At 35.6% G+C, this 21,321-nt stretch overlaps 1 protein-coding gene across 2 annotated transcripts in view; it reads left to right on the top strand.

Moving 5' to 3' along the window:
- LOC128889064 (scavenger receptor class B member 1-like) overlaps positions 1-21,321 on the top strand; it is a 48,454-nt gene that overhangs the window by 5,295 nt on the left and 21,838 nt on the right. The window contains exon 1 of one of the 2 annotated variants that reach the window (XM_054146378.1): positions 15,312-16,078. The exons of the other annotated variant lie outside the window; for it this stretch is intronic. Within the exon in view, the coding sequence (XP_054002353.1) occupies positions 15,868-16,078 (211 nt within the window). The 5' untranslated portion in view covers positions 15,312-15,867. Of the gene's footprint in view, positions 1-15,311; positions 16,079-21,321 lie in introns of those variants that run through there. 2 annotated transcript variants of the gene reach the window in all.

Here is a 21,321-nt window from a genome sequence, read left to right as displayed (position 1 = left end):
TGCAACAATTTTTATGACAGACATTTCATTTATCTGAGCTCCGATTTTTTTAATGTTTACGAGTGGGTATATCTTGCGTGGCCGGTTCTGAGTCTTCGAAATGTAACCTGTTCCTGCCTCGAGAAATTATTTTTAGAAGACGCTTCTCGTAATATTTATCTTCAATTGATAGTACATCTAAAGTGTCTGCGAATTTCCACTTTATATTCTAGTTATCCTGCACGTCCAACCTTGTTAGGGAGCTCGGAATATTTAGAACTGAAAGTATTTTCAGCGTTACGAATTCCGTTAGTTTGATACCATTTTATAAATAAACGTCTCGAGGTTATACGTTAATCGGAAATAAATAATCAAGGTCTGTTGCCACCGTTTAATCTGCTGATACATTTTTAGGAATATCAATGTGGTACCAAAGTACTTGTTTAGTGTTTCATATTAAAACAGTTGTCGTTGAACTTCACTCTTTCGCCGTGACATGATAAATGCATTTAACGCTTCATATCATCCTTTACTTGTTATTCCTTTCAATATTCTTATTTCCTAACCAGAATGGTTACTAAATTTATTAATAACTAGCTGTGCCCCGCGGTTTTAGACATGAAAAGGTGACAGAAAGATATTGCGAAGTGAAAATAAAATTGAAGAAGTGCTACATTAGAGGGCCGAATCCATCTTGTGGTGTCTGCGTTTATGATTAGTCCATCATGCCAACGAACTGGTTGAAGGGCAACAGGATTTGAATTCCTCAACCCACACCGTTTTCTTCTGCCGCATTAACGTCAGTGGTAGAACCCCTTTCCTTGCAATTCTTTGTTGTCGAGCCGTTATCTGAACCCGTTGCTGTTCCTAACTCGGAGGAAGGTTTTCGAATTAAAACACTGCACGATATAGGGTGACTCCAGAAACTGGTACAATCAAGAGATTGATTAGGATTATCCTTCTTCGATATGATCTGTTTCGTGCAATATACGCTTCCACTTGTATCTTTTTTTTTTTTTCTTTTTAATGGTACAGATGATTTTAAATCGTTCTGCTTGCTATACCGCGTAGAAAAATATTAAAATACGTCTTAAAGATTAAGATATCTTTCCAAAGTCGCATTATTTACTTGACACCACTCATCCTTATCAGTACTATAATACTCCAATGCAGTAAATATAATTTTAATTCTTCTATGGGCCTGTGTAACTTTCAAATCACATAATGGCGGATGGCAGCGCCATCAACCTGAAATATCCAACAAATTCCTTGCAAGTTGTTTGTAGAACAAAAATTCGGTCCACAGAAGGTTAACACAATGGTCAAGCTTCTAAGTATAGTACAAACATAAGATACGAAGTACATTTCCGATGACCGTACCTTCATTTGTTAATACGCAGTTGTACAGGAAGAATCGATTCATACTAAAGTAAAGCACACGATTGTACTTAAAAAAAAGCAAGTGACCCAAGGACAGGCTCCGAAAACCCGTGCCATCGTTGTTTTCTTCTCGGGCATTGACGTCACCGACAAAACCCCTTTCCCTCTTTTTGTTTCTTTCATTTCGAGCCACTCTCTGAACCTGATGTTCCCAACAGCTTTCGACGCTAGCTATTCACACACAAATATTCCGTGGATGATTCTACAGAATGATTTTAGAATCCGAGACGAGCCTCGAAAATAAATGCGAAATTGATACTAGAAGAGAGTTGAGTACTGTTTCGACGACTATTCTTCTATCATATAATATTTTTTTGCCATAATAAAAAGTCATATCGAGGATGTAAATTAGAAGAACTTCAAGCTAAATTTGATAAAAGAAAAAGAATCTTCAATAATGTTGCAGAGAATTTACATTCAGGAGATTGTTGTGTTCTCTTAACACCAAAGAACCTACAACAAATTTATTAAAAGTATTACTGTACTAAATGAGGTACAGTTTGACCCAGTTTCTGAAATCGATCTCTACGAAATGAATAAATAGGACGTTTCGTGTATTGAAGAAACGTTCCGTGGAATTTATTTTCACAAGTTTATTATCTCTTGTTAATAGCACAGAGAGGTGATGAAACTATTGGAAATTTGTTAATGATGTAGGTTCACGTGGTATAAAATGAATGATACAGGTATGCGAAATGAGGTGGAGCTTGAACCAGTTTCTGGAATCGCTTCGTACGAAATGGTCCGTGCTCGCGGTATATGCAAATTGGATTCGTGGTAGAACCAATTGCAACTTTCCTACCTCACGCAATCACGAAAAACAAAAATTAGCCAGTAACCGCAGTGATCTTGAACTGCGAGCACTCTTTTTGCGGATAGCATTCAACTTGACCTTCGAGTAAAGGGCTGATACGATCGTTTGATATATCGTGAAACGATACCAGTGACTGGAATATTCTTCCTGGTGTGTACATTTTATTGATCATGAGTGTTAATCGTCCATTAGCGTTATTAACTTGATAAATTAGACTAATTTGAAACGATAGTGGTGTTTCGCGTTTGAGAAGTACAGTGTGCCTCGGATATAAACGAATGAAATTCCGAAGATTATTTTATTAACGACGAAGAAAACGTTCGTGGAAACCATTTGCACGAATGCGTTGTAACCCACAAGCTTAATATTCGTTATAACGTTTTGGATTAAATCGTAACAAAGAAACTTTTTATACTTAGTCTGTGACTTGTACGCGGATGCTTATTCGACGTGTAAATTTAATTAGAATTAATTGCTAATGTTTGCACAAGAGACTGTATTATGTTTTGCATTCCTCGTTTAATATTTTACTTGATTATCCTGTAGATTATTATGGAAAAATGTATATGTTTTTGATCAAATGCTTCAAGTTCCCCTTATACGTAAATTTTGCTAAATTTATCAAATCTACTATGAATAATTAAGAGAAGAACAGTTAAGAACTTTGTAAAATGTACAAAGACACGTATAATTTCATCTAACACAGACAAAACCACGTTTCAACGCTATTGTTACATTATTCGCTCAAGCAAAATTACCCTGGGAAAACATTACGCGAATGTCAAGCTTGCGGATGCTGCAATGAATTTTAATAATTCCCCTTTCGAGTCGTAATGGCTGTTAGCGCGAGTCAGAGTTTTGCAAGAATGCTAGAATATTCATAAAGATTTGATCTTAGAACGAATATTGCTCTTCGTTCCGGGTTACACGATGTCACGCCGACTTGGCTGATCAAAACAACTGCTGTTCGTGTTGCTGGTCAAAAGTACAGCATTACTTATTCCGTACAGGCGACTCGGTTCGACGAAAATGATAACAGTACTCGTGTCTTTGTCCGTGGTAGGTATTTTTTTGCAAAACTCGACCGCACGCAAATTGTATTCATGACTCGAAAAGGAAGCGATTCAGAGCTACGCGTTATTCTGTCATCCTCGAGCTCTAAAATTTTGGCTATTTACTTCAGGGACACCCTGTACAACGCTTTAAGAGAACCATAAGTTTACTCTAAGAACTAAGAACTCCCATAAATAAACAATGAATATGCATAAAAGTCAGAACCGAGATGAACCGAGTTCACGAGCGATGAATTTAAGGAAGATAATTTAAAGATACGCGGTACTAGTTTTTTTTTAAACTTCCTCCAAATTTTTTGCGATCTCCTCTGCCATAATTCCCAATCAAAGCGAATGATACGATATTTTTGTGTACGGTAGTCTTTTCTGGCTGAGAGTTGCGATTAATTTGCTAAAAATGTTAAGAATTTATTCAAAGATCGAAGATACGATGGGAAGATGTTTCTTGAGATAAGTCAAACTATTTCAATAGCTATGTTCCTCGGATTAATGCGGATGACCGATTAAGACATTATTAATGAAGTCTTCCAGTTGTTTACAACTCGGAATTTTACTCAACAATCAGATATTAACTGGTTTTTAGCATGAACGTCGAATAAACGGGCTTCTATTTAGTTAAGTAAAAGTTACGCAAGAAAGTCACGTGCCACGGTAAATGAAAATATATAATAATCTCGGAAGACGAAAGTTCGGATAGTTACATAAAATAAATCGAAAAAATCGATCTAACCCACGATCTGACCCAGACCTGACATACTTACAAGGTTAACCTAGTCCAAGTGCGCCCTACTTTTAAGACAAGATTAACAAAGTTCCAAGTTACCGATTCTTTCCTATCGGACGTCTCAGCTGTATTCGCATAATTCGGAGATTGTTCTTTTTACGATGTTTCTTAAGTTAAGTAACGTGTCACGCGCGCGTAACCAATAAGTGAGTGACGTGAATATTCATGAATTCTATTTATAGATATTTTTAATAAATTGGAGGTCAAGGTCGCTGAAATTATGATTTTAAAAAAATATAAGGTTTAGTGATAGAAAAACATAGTGGTGAAATAAAGAATTGCATGCATGATATCCTATTTGATCTTGCATGTCGAAAGGTACAAGGATTTTACTTTCTAGAATATTTAACGTTATAAGATAAGAAAATTGAATGAAATATCAACGGGATATAAAATAAAATATAAAATGTTTCAGTTACATTGAAATGTTTCAAACATGAGGGGATGAAGCTATCAAAAATATGCTTTTCAATATTGAAATGACGTCAATGAAATTGATTGTGCGATACTTTTGTTATATTCGAATGGGTTCTAAAATATGCGAAAGGAGGTTATCGTGTCATCGATGCCTATCTGGAATGTTTCCGGAAATACGTTAAAATTTCTCATTCTTGCGAAACTGAAATTTTATTACAAGATTTATAACACCTACTTCAATTCTATTAACATTGCATACCGTTTATGTTTTTTAATGTTTCCCAAAAGAGGATTTGGAATTTTGTTTTTTAATTAAACACAAATGGTACGGAATACATCAAACTTTTACACTGATTTCCATACAATTAAACCTTACAGGCGATGTCATCCAAGTCCCCATCACGACTTTTTTATTATTATTACAAAACAAAATCCTGAAACATCTTCTGAGAAACCATTTTGTCTGTACACATGTATCATTCGTTTCAACGAATGGAAAAATAGGTTTATCGCGACGATTTAATTCATACTGCATCGTCACATGGAAAGTTTTCATTGCAAAACGAATAATAAAGGTTTTTGCGGATTATCCGAGACAGAACGTTCGATTTATTAGAAATTATATACAATTATTCGTTTCCGCGCTTGCGAACGCTCCATTTGTCCCTCCGATCGCTACAAAAAAATATGATGATTGCGATCAAGAGACGACGAGGCAAATCAAGGCACGTGTATTGCGTGAAATTTCTAGGAAGCACGAACTGCGTCACGTGCTTTTTGCTTCCGTTTAAAATTATCACCTCGACCGATCGCGCGATTAAGATCCTCAAGATACCCGAATCGACAACGCTAATTACGGCAAACGTAAGGAGTAATTCGATGTAAAGCAAACGACAAGGCATTGCGAGTAAACTTGGATACTACCTGTACATTATACTATGTTCCGTGTTTAGATTACGTTTTTTCATGGAATACAATGTAGATCAACTACGTAAAAGTTACACTTTCGACATTTTTTCCTGGCTTGGTGGAACTATGTTACTGTTCCTTACAAAACATAATTACTTGCTTATTTTTCTTTTACGTGTTTCAGTCTTCTCGCTCTATTTTTTTATCATTCTAGTCTCTGGCATCCCCCAATGCCTCTATAACGAGCTCGGGTACCTCGGGTTCGCCAAACCCGTACTGCAACTGTGACCAATCACAGCTACAGCCCTTGAGGATTGACGTGTACATATTTATACATACAGTGTTGTGGAAGTGCGAAGACCCCCTGTGATCTGTGTTCCGAGTAGCGACAGGAGTTGTCTTGGTTGGAAGGAACAGTTGCAGGTGGAACTGTCAAACTGTCAGATTCCAACTGACGATCGAACGATTTGGCTGACATTTTTTTTTTATTATAATATCCTAAAATACCTTTTTGTAATTTTTGGCAGATTTTTGTGCTGAACGAAAACAAAGTTATGAGTTTAAAAAAACAAACATCGTTTTTTTTCAAATAGCTCTGTCAAGAATTGACTAAATTGGACGTATTTTTTTTAATGTGGGCTTTTGAATTGACTTTTAGAAAAAAGATACAAAACAAAATATTTGACAAATATTGTATTACAAATCACAATAATACAAGTAAAAATAAAAAAAAGAAATAAAGCAAAATTTTCTGTTTCTTAAAAGTCCCGAGTACTAAAAGAAATGACAAAATCTAATCTTCCTAGATCTTCCGGAACTAATACCGAGTACGTTCCTCGACAAAGTTGCGAGCTGTTTCTCGTTTAGTATGTTTATGTTTTCACGTGTAACGATATCAGCGCTAACTTATCGCCGACGCATGAAGATTCCGGGATTCAAGTTTAATTTTAACTCGTCGATTCTATTTGCATCGTACTCCCGGTCAACTACGCGCCGTTTCGTTCGATTGGTTTGTTCGTGACCCATCTGATGTTCATGACTCTTGGAACTTTTAACGTTGAACATTGGGGCGATAGTCATTCAACACGTGATATTATTGCAGTGGCACACATTCTAGATGAATAGTTATCCTATTGACGAGAAAGACATTTCACCATCTCATAGATATCAGCATAGAGCTGAAGAGATATACACATATACATGGTTGATGTAATAACTTTATACGTTTTGAGTATCTTCGTTATTTATAGCTCTATAAACAAATGTATTTGGATAAAGTATCACTGTTCGAAATATCAAGTTTTTAATCAAGTAAAAATAATTAAAAAACGAGTAACATATTGTTAGAGATGATAATGAACAATTGTGAACTATCCACACGTACATACATACTTTAAACTATTTTATTAATACTACAAACTGAAAGTACTAGTAAATAAAATGTTGAATAATTTCTTGAAACTCTAAACTTCTATTCTTTAACATCCAAAATAATTGAAAGTATGAGTATACAAGAATGTTTTACAATCTCTCGTTCTCTACCGTGAAAATACGTTACCCATTTTGACTCGACTAAAAAATTCATTCTTATTCCATCTATGTGAAATGTATTGTATAATGTGCGAAATTTAAAAAAAATTTTTACCAGCCGTTTCAACACCTCTAAGGAAAATTTTGCTAGGTCAGCCTAATCGACGTGTTCATCGGACAAAACCTGAAAGAAGCGCCCAACTTTTTTTGTAACCTTTTTTCGAATTTATGCTCCAAACCGGCAGCGAATAATTCATGAAAACCGTTGCTATTGGTTCGGTTTTATATCATACTGTCTCCCGTTAAAGGTTACAACGTTAATCTCTCGAATCGTGGAAATACTCGAGACATTCTAACCACGCGAATAGTTTTCAATTGACGTTGATGAATACATATTAGTGGTTTAAAATTCATTACATTAACATTCGTTCAAAAGACATATCTATCTCACAATCTTGTCATCGTGAAGTTACCTTGTTCGAATAAACGGTATTTCGTCCTCGTTATTGGACAAAATTCGCTTTTGAAAGAAATAAAACTGTAAGCCACCCTCGTATCGTGAGAGAATTCAATGAAACGTTCAATTGCGATTTTTGACACTTTCATTTTAATATTCAAGGCCAATTTTACGAACTATGAATGGTTATTAATAGCTAACGATCTGGGATCCGTTCGTGCTTGTCAACCGCAACATTTAAGCACGGATTTCATTTAAAGATACTAGTTCCGATTGCGTTCTTCCTTCGTTAGATTTTACTAGATATATGCAAGGTCTCTTCTCCTAATGACGTGAAACTTGTTCCTTCGTTGCTCTCAGGTCATTGCTCTCAGAAGTATGTTCTGTCACCTTTACTATCTAAAGATATGCAAGGAAAATTTTATTTTACCTTGAAAGGTGTTGTGGTTTTTCTAAGTCTTCTAATTGATTCCTAACTCTGATTGAAACACGATATCGCAGTATAATCTGGTACCCCTCGAAGTAATTGGCTCCGATGGCACATACTCTATATTTCAATAAATACCAATTAAGAAAGGTAACATTTTCTACAAAATCAATGGTATGCCCAAATCGAGAACCACTGTGTCCTAACTACATAATTTAACAGTATACAATTCCCATTATAAAATTCAGACTAAGAATGCTATCAACGATCAACTATGAAGTGTTGTTAATTTATAGATAAGTATCGACCTATCGACATGCCGATAACTTGTTAAGACACTGGCAGTACGAGTTTAGACATAGAGTTTAAAACTACTATGTGTAATAACTACTTGTGGATTATTGTAGTAGACACATATGAATTACGGTAAACGTTTTCCGAAACGGCAATCTTGTAGGAAATGAATCATTTGAAACGAACAGCGTCCATAGTTTGTGTCGCTTCAATCAGTAACTCATGCATAATGATTTTTATCATCCTAAGCATCGCGGGAAGGAATTGTTAATGGGCCCGATAACTATGAGAGCATCGCCGAAACCTTGAATTCTACGCACGAAATAGAAGTTGAACGAGTTGTTGAACATGTTCACGAACCAGTAATCGAATGCATATTTAACGACGAAATTATACATTTAAATGAGAAATATAAAGCCGCGGGATATGTTATTGAAGTGAAACAGTACACGTTGCGGTTTATCTAATACTTGCATAACTCTTTGTTACAAAATGTTTAAAGTTTCCGCGTACTTGTGTGACAACTGGATCGAGACAATTTGTAACCTGATTTAATATACAGGGTGCCTTCAAAGTATGGTGTTTTTGCGAAGTACGATAAATTATTAGATGTAGAAATGAATTCTACAACTTTAAAGGTAAATTCACCATTTATTAAAAAAAAAAACTATATAATTTTTAATCTCCCCTCACATATTCCAAAAGAGTACACGTAGTTATAAAATGAAGTGTCGAAGCAATCTATGTGATTCATTATTATATAGGCTGATAATTTAACGCAACAAAATGACGAGTAAATATTTCTTCTTAAACTAGAGTAACGGTCCAGAATTAATTTCTACGCCTAATTACTACTTCCTACATATATTTTGCCAAACTTAGGAATTATTTAAAAGGCTATAAGAAAAAACTTGATTAATAAAGTCTTATATTAATGAACGCTATAATTATATCACGAAGGACATATTTATTATCTTTACTTATTATGAAACAAAATTAATGCACATATATAATGTATAAACGACTATACGTATAACTACATATACCAGTACACTTTGGGCAAAGGTGAAAACTAATACACACCATATATATTCCCAAGATGACAAGTAACAGGAAGTGTAATTATTCTCATTAAAAATAAAAAAATGTTATGCCCACTTTAGAAATATGGAGATTTAAAATAAATTTTTTAAATTATTTATTCATCTTCTTTGTAAACACTGCACATTAATTTTTTGTTATAATTCAAGGTGACAAGCTACCAATGACCTTACACTTTTTCCTTCGTTTATACAGTACTGAAAGCAACCCTTGAGATAATAAATTAATTTCTCATAAACTTAATGACTTTTATGTTCTTTAATTTTATAACAACAACACGTTCCGGTCTGTGTTTTACACAAAATTATTTGATGACGTTAAAAGAAGAAACGATGAAACGGAATTTTTGTATCGAACAAAAGTTCTGCATTTATCCAAAATATTTCCAAAGTTAAGAAGAAAACGACATTATGGAAATGAGAAATTAATGTAAATTTCTACTGGTAAATAAAACGAAATGAAATTGAGTCATTTAATTTTTGAAGAACATAGTCTGCCTTCTAAATAAATATTCATCAAATCTTGAATATTTATTAATACCTGATATCTTCTACATTATTCAGACACGAACAGAAGCAAAACAATTAAAATGAATAACGATTATATAAAACACGGTGACTTGAAAAATTCCTAAGATTATATTAATGAATAATAAGATTTCACTCAAACATTTAATAAATTGAATTGTTCTCGAAGGCAGAACATAGAATAAGTAAAATCTAAAAGTCTCATGAATATTTCAGTGGAATCGATGCATTTGAAATAAAAATTTAATGAACCTTTCGTATGCATTGCTTTTGACATTTACACATCGCTTTTCGACTCATTCTCACACCTTTTTCATATTGTTTACCTATGTTTATCTAGCACGACTCCCCCAACCTGTAATTAATCAACGAAGCACGTGCAAAGAGAGACACGACAGCTTGTCATGTATGCTACACTTACGTTCGTATCATGTTATAAATCACAGAAACAAAAAAAAAGGATTTGCAAAGGTGAAAGAAAATAACAATTGATTTCGTAGATTGTTTATGATTTGATGTAAGTTGCACGTATGGAATCGGGTGAGCGCTTGGAGAGCTCGAACGCGACTGCCAGTTGCCCCATTCAACCCGAAAAATGCCTGGAACTTATCCCCTCTCCGTTTTTGGCAAATTTCAAAAGGCGCGAACTTCCGTGCTTGCGTGGGGTAGCCTGACGGTCCCGGATCAACTACAGTGTCGACCCGTGCACGTTTACCTGCATAATCGGGAGCATTTCGCGACTCTATCGAGGTGGATTTTGGCCTAAGGACTTTACTCCTTATCCGTACGACTTCCAAGTTTTTTCGACGCACTTGGGTAAGCCGAAATTTCTCTCAAAATAAAATGTATACCTAAGCTCTCACTCTCCAAGCTCTCCTTTTAACAAAGAAGCTTTAAAAGGAACTTTCAGATTTTGTTTTTCGATAAAACATACATGATGGATGACACAAATATACGTTAGTATGAATTTTTTATGTTAAATGAAAGTATAAATCAAAAGCAAGATAGCGTGGAATATATCTATTTTTTGTTTTCATTTTAAATGAAAGTATAAATTAAAAACAAAATCTTAAAGCTCCTTTTGGAAAACCCTTTATTCTGTATTTACCTTTGCAACAAACGGATCGCCTCTCTCTCTCGGGTGTACTTTGATTACTGAGACACCTTGTATGGTGGTAACGAACAGGAATCAAACACGTTTACTTTTTGTGTACCATATCGAACAGTTTCACAAGGTTGTCGACATTAATGTAAACCAATGCCATTCAATGCCGTACAACTCTGTTTATTATTGCTTTCCATTGGAACGCTATACTAATCGAAGATTCCATTATTTGAATACGTCCTTGTAGTATATTTCTGGTTCTATGGGAACATTCTTTTATAACGGTGAAAACTGTCTCTGATCGAAGACAATTTATCATGGAACTGGCATGCCTTCGCACTCGATAATGGCATCACGGAAGTGACTACTAAAACTAGATATGATGTAATTGAGAAATTGGAAAGTATAATAACATTAGCAAGAATTTATGGAATTAGGAAAGTTATGGTTACCGACGTTAAGAATGTTTTTATTGACAATCCCTTGAGCATTTATGCCATTAAGAAAATTGGTTATGTAGGAAGCTCGAGGTGGGAAAAAGAGTTTTCTTATTTCTGTTACTAATGATATTTTTGTATGATTTATTTTGATCCTCTTAGCATCATAGCTAATAACTTCCTTGATTGTTTCTTACTTGATTCTACTATCGCTTGAAATATCTTAAACATTCTTATTTTCTTGTTTCGCACTTTATTTTTAAAGGAAATTTTTGTTTACTTATTCTCTTTTATATTCTTCTTGCATAATATTTAACGCTTTCATATACTTTTACAAACTATTTACATACTCCACACCATTCGTGTTCTATTAAAAAACAATATCCTGGAGTCCCTTTAGAGAAACCCTGTTTTATTTTAAAAGGTGCTATTAGAGAATTCTTTTATGTCAAAAAAGTAAAAAACCATCGAAACGTTACTCCCAATGCAAAGTGATCGCGCGAGCATAAAGTTTGCTCAACGTATACACGGTAATTAAATTTAATTCGAAAATTATACTATACGCATGACCGTGGTCTAAATGCGTCTCCTTTAAGAGCGGTCACGAAATGGAATAAGCACCGCGAGTAAAGTCGACGACAATGAACCGAAGAAGGGTGATGACTTTAAATTTTCTAGGTACATAGAGGTGATTTCGCAATATGCATTTTTAAGCAGGCGACGATTCTTCCAACAATCGTGAGCCGCATTTTCGGAATTTGCTAACCTTGAATTTCGCATCACGGAAACGGTCCTTGACTCCAAACTGGTTCAAGTAATTGTCTGGAAGCTTACTCTTGTTTTCGCGAGCTATCGCCGCGGATATCAATCGACCCCACACCGTGAAAGTTGGCGAGAAAAGTCGAATTTCTACTCTTCGTTTCGAGATCAAGATTTCTCCAAGGGAGGTTTTATCATTTTTAAATGGACACTTGAAGTGAACGCTTGAACGTTCAATTCAAATCTGTGTACTTCGTCTACAATTTTAAAAATCAAATAAATATCATTAGAAAACAAATGATTTCAAACAAATCTAACTATACAAATACATATATTTGTACAGTTAAATTTATATATAAACCAAGCAAATTTTAATTAATAACTCCATTGACCGTCCTCAACACGAAAAAATTCATTGTCAGTTCGAATCGATTGCTGAGATCAATGTACACGTATTAAATGTTAATTTTTATTGCTTTTAAGTATAGAACGTACATGCATAATGTATAGAAATTCATACCGAATTCCTCCATTAAATTAGATGGTAATAAGCTAACAATGTAAGCATGAGTAATTGTATGAATTCGTTACATACGTTAGAATTCGTGAATTGTTTATGCGGAACATACGGGAATACAAAAGATTGAATGCCTCGAAAACTGGTCGCGCTCGCAATTTATTTTCGTGAACCAAGACTTCCTCGTTCCTGTACACATGGCTACACACGTGCTATGTGCTAAAATTTGTTTACGACACCATACTTGCGAAATGTGTGGAAATACGCGTACACCTATTAGACGAAAACAATAGTTGTTAATAGCAGTGTGGCAATAGTTTATAATTTCACACAAAGTATTTATGCGTCTCCAGTGATCGTAATTGGACAAGATGCTGGACTCTAATAACAACTACTTAAGTTATTTGAATGGTTACCATGGAAATAGAAAATCATGATTGCGCAGGACAATGGTGTTTTCAGACAATAGAGCTGAGTGTGTTTGTTTACATAAACATGAGCAGTCAACTGTGAATACATTTCTTACACGCTATTCCGGGTACACTATGCAATAAATATTAAAAATAGAAAATAGACATAAATATGTGGTCGCTGAAAACTACATTAGAAGTGCTCGTCAATATTGAAATCTATTTTACAGTCTCTAATCTCCTTGAAACACTTCGGTAAAACGGCAAATGTATTACAGTAAATTTTTGTTATTATTCATGAATGTAAGAGGGTCACAGAATCACGGAAGTCCTATTTTCCAGAAGATTTTTCTGTTAATAATTTCGACCTGCCTTTTATCGTAGAACTATCGTATTCCAGCACTCGTGGATTATTCCAGATGAAGGTAATAAAATGGATCGAGAGTCGAGAGAGAGAGAAAATTACTATTTTAACCGAGTGAACGTTCCTCCACATTCAGAGATACGTCTTGGTTGTACGTGTACTTGAAACTGGATCAGAAAAAAAAGTTACTTCGAATGATATTATTCAGACCGAGATTACTCACGTATTTATGTGACGCAACTGTGTAAAAACGTCATCTGCGGGTATGGTTGTGAGACATATCCTACGTTTCAGACAATTCCTCGATGAGGAAAATTTTCCATTTTTCTGTCCTCTGACCGAGTGGGTGAAAAATCACGCGATTTTAGGAAGCCTGACATCGAGCCACCGTTAAATTTTATATTTAGAAGTTGACGTTGGAAATAACTTGGGTAAGTTTCTGTTAGAGGCTTCTCCGTGATTTATATCCGTACGAGGACATGATTCATGGGATTCGTGCAGCGGATTTAATTTCGAGAGATATACAACAAGTATTACAATTATAATTTTTTACTTTTCGTGCACCTTGGCGAAAATGAACGCGAGTTCCTTTCGTATTTCGCCGTGTGATCTCCGTAATAAGGAACTCGTCCTTCGTCCGGTAGGGCGTGGTCAATTTGTCCTTGACCGAAGGAATAAAGGAGTTCATACTTTAGGTAATTACGTGGTTTTTATTGCACTTTAGATTAATTTAATTAGAATTATAGTTTGGACAAATTTTTGATGAATGGTCAATTCGATTGATTGAGTATCGTTTGATTTATTGACGTTTGAGATGGAAGTATAATTATTCGATTTATAAGTGTATTCAAAAACCGTAATTACGAAGTTGTATCCAACGTTTGTGACAACATTGTATCCTTGACTTGCGACTATAAATTTCTGTTCAAAACTTGTATCCAAAGGGTGTAATTATAAAGTGCAATCAAAACTGGTATTCAAAAGGTGTAACTAAAGGGAGTAACAAAAATGTGTAGCCAGAACTTGTATTCAAAATAGAAGAGGGATAATACATGACACAAGACTCAGAGAATATGTTAAGGAATCGATACAATAAAATTGAACTTAAGAACTTGTTATAGAATATATCATTATGAAAAAGTATTGGTGAAATACATGAGAACGCTCTCAATGATGCTGAATTATCGCCTCACAGAACAATCAACTGTAAGATCGATCTAAAAAATATCGATACAGACTATACCAAAACGAAAATATTTTAAGCCAGCATGAAAATGAAAAATTATAATGACAACGGCTAAATAAACTTTACTTTCGTTAACTTTAATCAACTCCGTTCGACAAGAAACAGGAGACTTCATACATAGTAATAATAATTCCCCGTTTATTTACGTCAATGTTAACAGATTTTATCAACAAGAAACAGAAAAACCCAAACGTGTGTCATTATCGGTTAAATAACATGTGTACGTTCGCTCTATAAAAGCATATATATTTAAAAAAAAAAAAAAAGAGAGAGACAAAAACGGAGTAAAATTAATAACGAACAACAACAAGGTTTTTATCACAGGTGGTTAAAGCATTATAGATCAAACGATCGAGACGCAATTAAAAATATCACTGGTAGCAAGAAGTTAATACGACCTACGGAAACCTGCTGGTAAATGACGAAGAAACCAGATAGCGTGGGAGGGGTGGGAACCCCACGGACCCATCGGTGCTCCGTTAACCTTTGATCATCCCAACCGATCCACGTACAGCGATTGTCGCGCGACCAGACGATCCTTCGATCCTCCACCTAGGAGCAGTGATCACTTCTCCACCTGTATAGTGGGGCGTCTAGATCGGTCACCGGTTGGTCAACGATCCACGTGCTCCACGTATCGTACGGGGGAACGAAACACGAGTGGGGGGCTGCAATGTCTTTAGCACGTATTTTTTGAACTTCCATCGAACCGTGTTTTCTTCACTTTTGCACAGAAGCGCACGACGTACGCACCGCGAAGAAAGTTCGCTCCGCGTGCCGGTCACGATCCGCCGAACGATCTTCCTGTCATACATGTAGCGTTCGAGGCATCGATCATCCAACCGGTGTACGTAAATCGGGTCCAAGTAACAGCCTCGAAGTGTACCTAGCGAACTGGTTCGCGATTGGAATCGCATCCAGCGAGAACACACGAACTCTGGAGGAACTCGAGGATTCCCAAGGATCGTCGCTTCGAACCGGTCGAGCCGAAAGTAGTTCCACCAAGGAAATTGCTCGGTTTTCGAATCGGTTTACGCGTTGGTGTTAAAGGACTGACAGCGTAAAGCTCGAATTTCCTTCCGTAAACAGTAATACCCAGAAACCAGTTCCGATTCGCGCGAGTTCTTTGTGCAAAAAAAAAAAAAAAAAAGAGAGAGAGAGACTCCTCGGTTGTCGAAGCGTTTTCGTAACACGCGCCGCATCGTTACAGTGAATTTTTGTCTGCGTAATACGGTCGCGTTTTATTTAGTTCTACGATAAACTGCTCGAGTGTGACAATGAAGGACTTCACCATGATATGGAGCAGATTCACCGGGCGGCGTTACTCGTCCGTGAATGTAAATCCGCATCAAAGCGACTCCAGCGAGTCGGAGGAGATGGCCATTAGTCGGAAGACAAGCATCAGGAGAAAGTCCTCGATCGTCGTGAACCGATTCTTCAACGCGGCCTTGCCGGTGAACTCCAGCGGAAGGCCGAAATGGTCAAAATGTGAGTTATCGTTACGGGGGTCATCAAACCTCGGAATTATAAAAATTGAACTTTTCGCTGTGATCATTTTGTATTTGTTTAATTTACTGTGCCTGATTTGGAAAATGATTAACGAACGGAGAAACTGTATTTAATTATGTGACCAAGGAGTGAGTTATTGCTTTAGGAGGATATCGAACCTCGGAATCTTTAACGTCGATCTTTAATACGTGATTTTATGTATCTATATAGTTTACTGATCGGGGTTTGGTGTATGGTTCGTAAAAATTTAATTGAAAATTATGAATTACAATATTCGAGCACACGATCAAGAAGTAAGTTATTATTAAGAGATTAATAAATATGAAAATTGTTTTGAATCACGGTGAAAAATTTGATTATTCATTATTGGGGGACGGGGGGGGGGTGGCAGTTCAACAATGAAATTTTAAGAATCGTTCATTTGGGTGTGTGATATGTCAAAAATTTGTTAAAAATTAAATTAAATTTAATAGAAAATAAATCATCTTATTATGATAGTTCACATCTAATTGATAGTACCTACTACATTTTTGGAATTCTCGTGAATCAAACTTGGAAATAAAATGGCAACTTCAATATTAGCTATCTACTCCAAGATTGTATGTTACTCAAATTCGAAGTATTGTCTGAATAATTATCGAAATGAAAAATTACTTCAATAACATCTCAATCGAATGATTGACCGTACCCATAAAAATGATATATATAGTAGTGTTACACACACTATTACACGTCACTTATATTCATCCTTTATTATTGGAACAAGATATCATTGTCTCATCCATGATTATTTATTGTTCGTGGGAATAATAGACGAGGGATACAATATGTAATTGATTATTTAGAGGAAACGTTGTCCAAATACCTGGTCGGTAGTACGCACATTTATTTGGTAATCGTAAATGAGTCAGTGGTAATATACGGACAGGCTTCCCAAGATAAAACTGGTTTTATGGTGATACAGGTGGTAATAACGTTGATTGAAATTTCATACACGAATGAATGAATGCGACAGATTGATTCGAGGCATTTGGTGAAAAATAAACTGTCGAAGTTAGATGATGGTTGAAATTCGCAAGAGATTTATGAATCTAGAAATTTTCCAATAGAGAAGCTTCCAAAATGTTTTCCACAAGATTGAATAAAAAATTAGAGATTTCAAAACTAACCATCACCAAAGAAACGATATCTTTATTTTGAAGACCACTAAGAAGACTTTGCAAAAGTTGTCTCTTAATCAATCGCGTACAGCGTCATCTTCAACATGCACGCATGTAACACAACGAAATTATCGGCATCTTCAAGGTGCATGTAAAATGAAAAGTCACTAATGTAAAAGTCACAGTGTAAAATTGCGATAGTTTCTTTGGAATTAATTTCCAACGAAGACTTCATTTTGGAGCAATTTGACTGCCCAGCTCCTTTGATCGCGTACAGCGGCCATTTTTAATTTGCACACATGCAACTTAAAAAAATTGTCTGTATCTTCAAGATGTATGTAAACATTGCGTAAAAGGAAAAGTCATGAATTGTCATTCGTTGCGTTGGAATTAATTCCCATTATTTTGTTGTAATTCGACTGCATGGCCCCTCGGCGTCTGATAAATAATCAGTGTTTGGATAATCAGACGTGCCCGGATAATCGGTTCTCGGATAATCGAGGTTTCACTACGTGTCGATAAGCGTCTGCAGTTACTTTGTCAGAAGATTCTTGATTATCGTGCATAGCTATCGAAAGATGACATCAAATAATATCACACGCAACATCAGAAAACAATTACGCGACGCAGTCTCATCCTGGCTTTCGCCGTGATAGGACGTTGTTTGGATTCCGCGTTCGTCTGCGTGTGTCGCGAACTAACGAGTATTTCATTTCGTGTCCGTGTTTATGAGTGGTGTTTTGGTGAAAAACAGAGCAACAGAAGTGACAAACACTACCGGCACGCCAGGCTCTGGCACGTGTATACATACGTACACCAACATGGTACAACCCGAATACCAATCCAAAGACGCAAGTCTTATATATTGAAATCAACGATATTATTAAATATGTATATTCAACCACCGATTAAACCACTATTATTCACAGACGACCCAATAATATGGAGAAAAATGTTATAACAATAACAGAACTACTCCGAACCACCTTGAACAGGTTAAAAGTATGATAAATCTGAACTCAAAGTATCAACAGACAAAACAAAGTACATTATATTCTCGAGGAAGAAAATCTCTCCCCAATTACCAAAATGGCGGAAAAGAACTTCTAAAAGTAAATAAAAGTAAATAATTCGATACTAAATTAACTTGGCAAACTCATATTAAACGTGTAAATGATAAATGTTTGAGCAGACTAGATTTACTCAATTCCTATACCAAACGGAGTACTGACCTATGAACATTAACGTGAACTTATGGTAACATAGCTAGGTCGAAAGGAGAAATGTGTTCGGATTTCTTATTTAAGGACATCCTGTACACAAGCGAGAAATGAAAGTGTTGCTAAAATTGAAAAGGCACTACCCAAGGAATAGAAACGACACGAAAATCAATCCACGCGACGCGACATGTATACATAATGATAATTACCATTATAATCGTTGAATGACCAACCTATTTATTCAATACAGATAAGGATATAGGAATCAATGTGTTCAAAATAAATTAGTCAGCCTTGTATTTCGCATTTCTTATCAAAGTCCAAAACCCTTACAGGAAGTTTGCGGGGTTATGAACGACTCATCCTAAACGAGTTGGTAATCCGGTACCAAGGGTCATAGTTACACCCTATTAATCCAAAAGGTCTAGGATATAAGATTTAGAAATCTTCAAAAGAGCAGCAATATTGTTTCCGATCCTTCTGCGTGTCCTGCAGGCGCAGCTGCGACCAATCACAGCTACAGCCCTTGAGGATTTTTGTTGTTACTCGCGAATCGAAACTTCTCAAGCTAAAGTGAAATTTATCGCAATAATATAATTATCATTGAGTTCGCGACATTGAACGTAACATTAAAATTACATTAATGTATAGTTAACTGCCGATTACAAAACCAGTACGAGTAGAGATTTGCCTCTAAGACAAGATAAGACCTAATTTGTCGATGAATTAGCCTCTCGAAGACTTCCTATGTCAAATGTTAATAATGTCTCTCGTGACTACGAATACAGCATAAAAAATACCGCAAATAGATTACACGCGTTTAATACCACATATACACGAGAAAATCGCGACCTACTTTCGCCGTACAATGAACTAAACTCATCCAGACGTCGTTGTTAATGCACATTTGTGTATATTTACGTAATTAGGCTTCAACGCGAGTAATTAATAATCTTGCGAAGATTGTAAAGTGCTGGAACCCTTTTAATCAATCGAGCCGCAAGCAATGGACTTGAAACAAAGCCTCGCTTGTGTCGGACGTAACGACTGAGGGAAATGAAATTAAGTAAACAAACGATATAAAACTAACAGATAAAATTGTATTATGCAGTACGCCGAGTGTTAACCAGTACAGTCAGAATTTATCGACGGAAGCTGGACAAAGGATGTAGTGCATTATGGTTGTACAACGTTTGATAAAAACTTCATTAAGTCGAATTTACGTTATAAACAATTTCTTTGGAGACAAACCGACTCGATCGACTGAATAATACATCCCGCGAAGCATAAATGAAATTGACTTAATTATTGACGTAAACAAACAAGTATGTCCAGTTACGAAACATTGTTTGCGTTAAAGGCAATGCTTCGTTTGAAAGACTATTTTAAACGGACTCGAATTTTTCAATTCACTGCACAGCTATCGAACGATTTTAAGATTTTATTTTTTTAAATGAAATATAAATCGAATTCGATGTATTTAATTGTTTGAAATGAAGGCACATAGGAAGGCACGAATGAAGGTAGATAGACCTCGTTAAGTGTTTATGAGAAACAACATTCTGAAACCTTAATATCGATACGTATAAGCATGTAAATTTCACATTCGGTTTAAGAAGCTTTTGTTTGAATAAAATCTTACGCTACGTTACACAAAACGATTATGATACCTACTCTCTTCCCAAGGAGAGCACACTTCTCAGCGTCAAGTGTTTAATGGAGTAATAAATAAGCGCCACGCGTAGTTTCATGCTAATAACGATCATCCTTCCTGGACACACGCGTCGGTAAAACGCGACACCGTTATCGAATCCTCGAATATGAAAAGCTTCCTTCTTTGTCCAATGACGGGAATTGCCATTTCAGTAATACCAATTAAGGGAAGCGCATAATAAAACTCTTAATTGGTCATTTGCTGTGATCAAGCGTGCAATATCGAAGTCAGGGTCAGACGTGAAATAAATATCCATGAACGTAGGGTTTGAAATTTGTTTCTCGTATATAATAGACCCATTGCGATTCGGTTTACGACTGAATTTAAGAGAACAATTTAATCGTTGGCTTCTGACTGTCGATAGAATCGAGTTTAGACGAGTAATGGCATACCTGAATTAAAATACCTGATGCATTAAATGGAAATAGTAAATATGGATTTTGTTGAATTGGAATTAATCAAAGTTTCTGACTCTATATAGTGTTGTATAATGAGAAAGAACAAAATTGTACTATACAGGTGCAAATGGAGAGGTAAATGGAGATTGTAAAAATAGACTCTGTTAAGTTAGAATTGAGCAAGCATTTTGTATCTAGGAAGTATTAAACAATGAAAGAGAACCAAAGTGTATGTACTATACAACGATGGAATACGTATCCTATGATAACAGGAACACGCATCAGGTCTACATACCGAATTCGAAACCACTGTTGTCTATTCGTAACAGGTACATCTTTAATCGATGGCTTGCTTCACTAACAGAATGTATTAACATATATTTTTGCGACAATATTTGGGTTGAGTCATCCCAGTTAAAATTAGACAGCGGACTATTAATACGAGTGTCCCGAAAACTTCATTAATTTCTATATTGTAATGTCACGATCGTAGACGTATAAACAATCGTATTGTTGATATAATTTGAACAAAATTTGTTTAACAACGTAGCTTTTATAATCTGAGAAATACCATCATGGATGAGCTCAAACAATTCAATCGTTTAGGGATGTTAATCATTGAATAATAATATTGTAATAGAGATAAAAATAATAGTAACACGACAGTAAAACAATAGCTGCATTATTTAAGAATGAAATAATCATTTTCTTATTTGCAGCATTTGAGTCG

The sequence above is a fragment of the Hylaeus anthracinus genome, unplaced genomic scaffold, assembly GCF_026225885.1.
Source record: "Hylaeus anthracinus isolate JK02 unplaced genomic scaffold, UHH_iyHylAnth1.0_haploid 11994, whole genome shotgun sequence".
Classification (NCBI taxonomy): Eukaryota; Metazoa; Arthropoda; class Insecta; order Hymenoptera; family Colletidae; genus Hylaeus; species Hylaeus anthracinus.
Note: the sequence above shows the minus strand (reverse complement) of the source record. Positions and strands in the feature narration are given on the sequence as shown.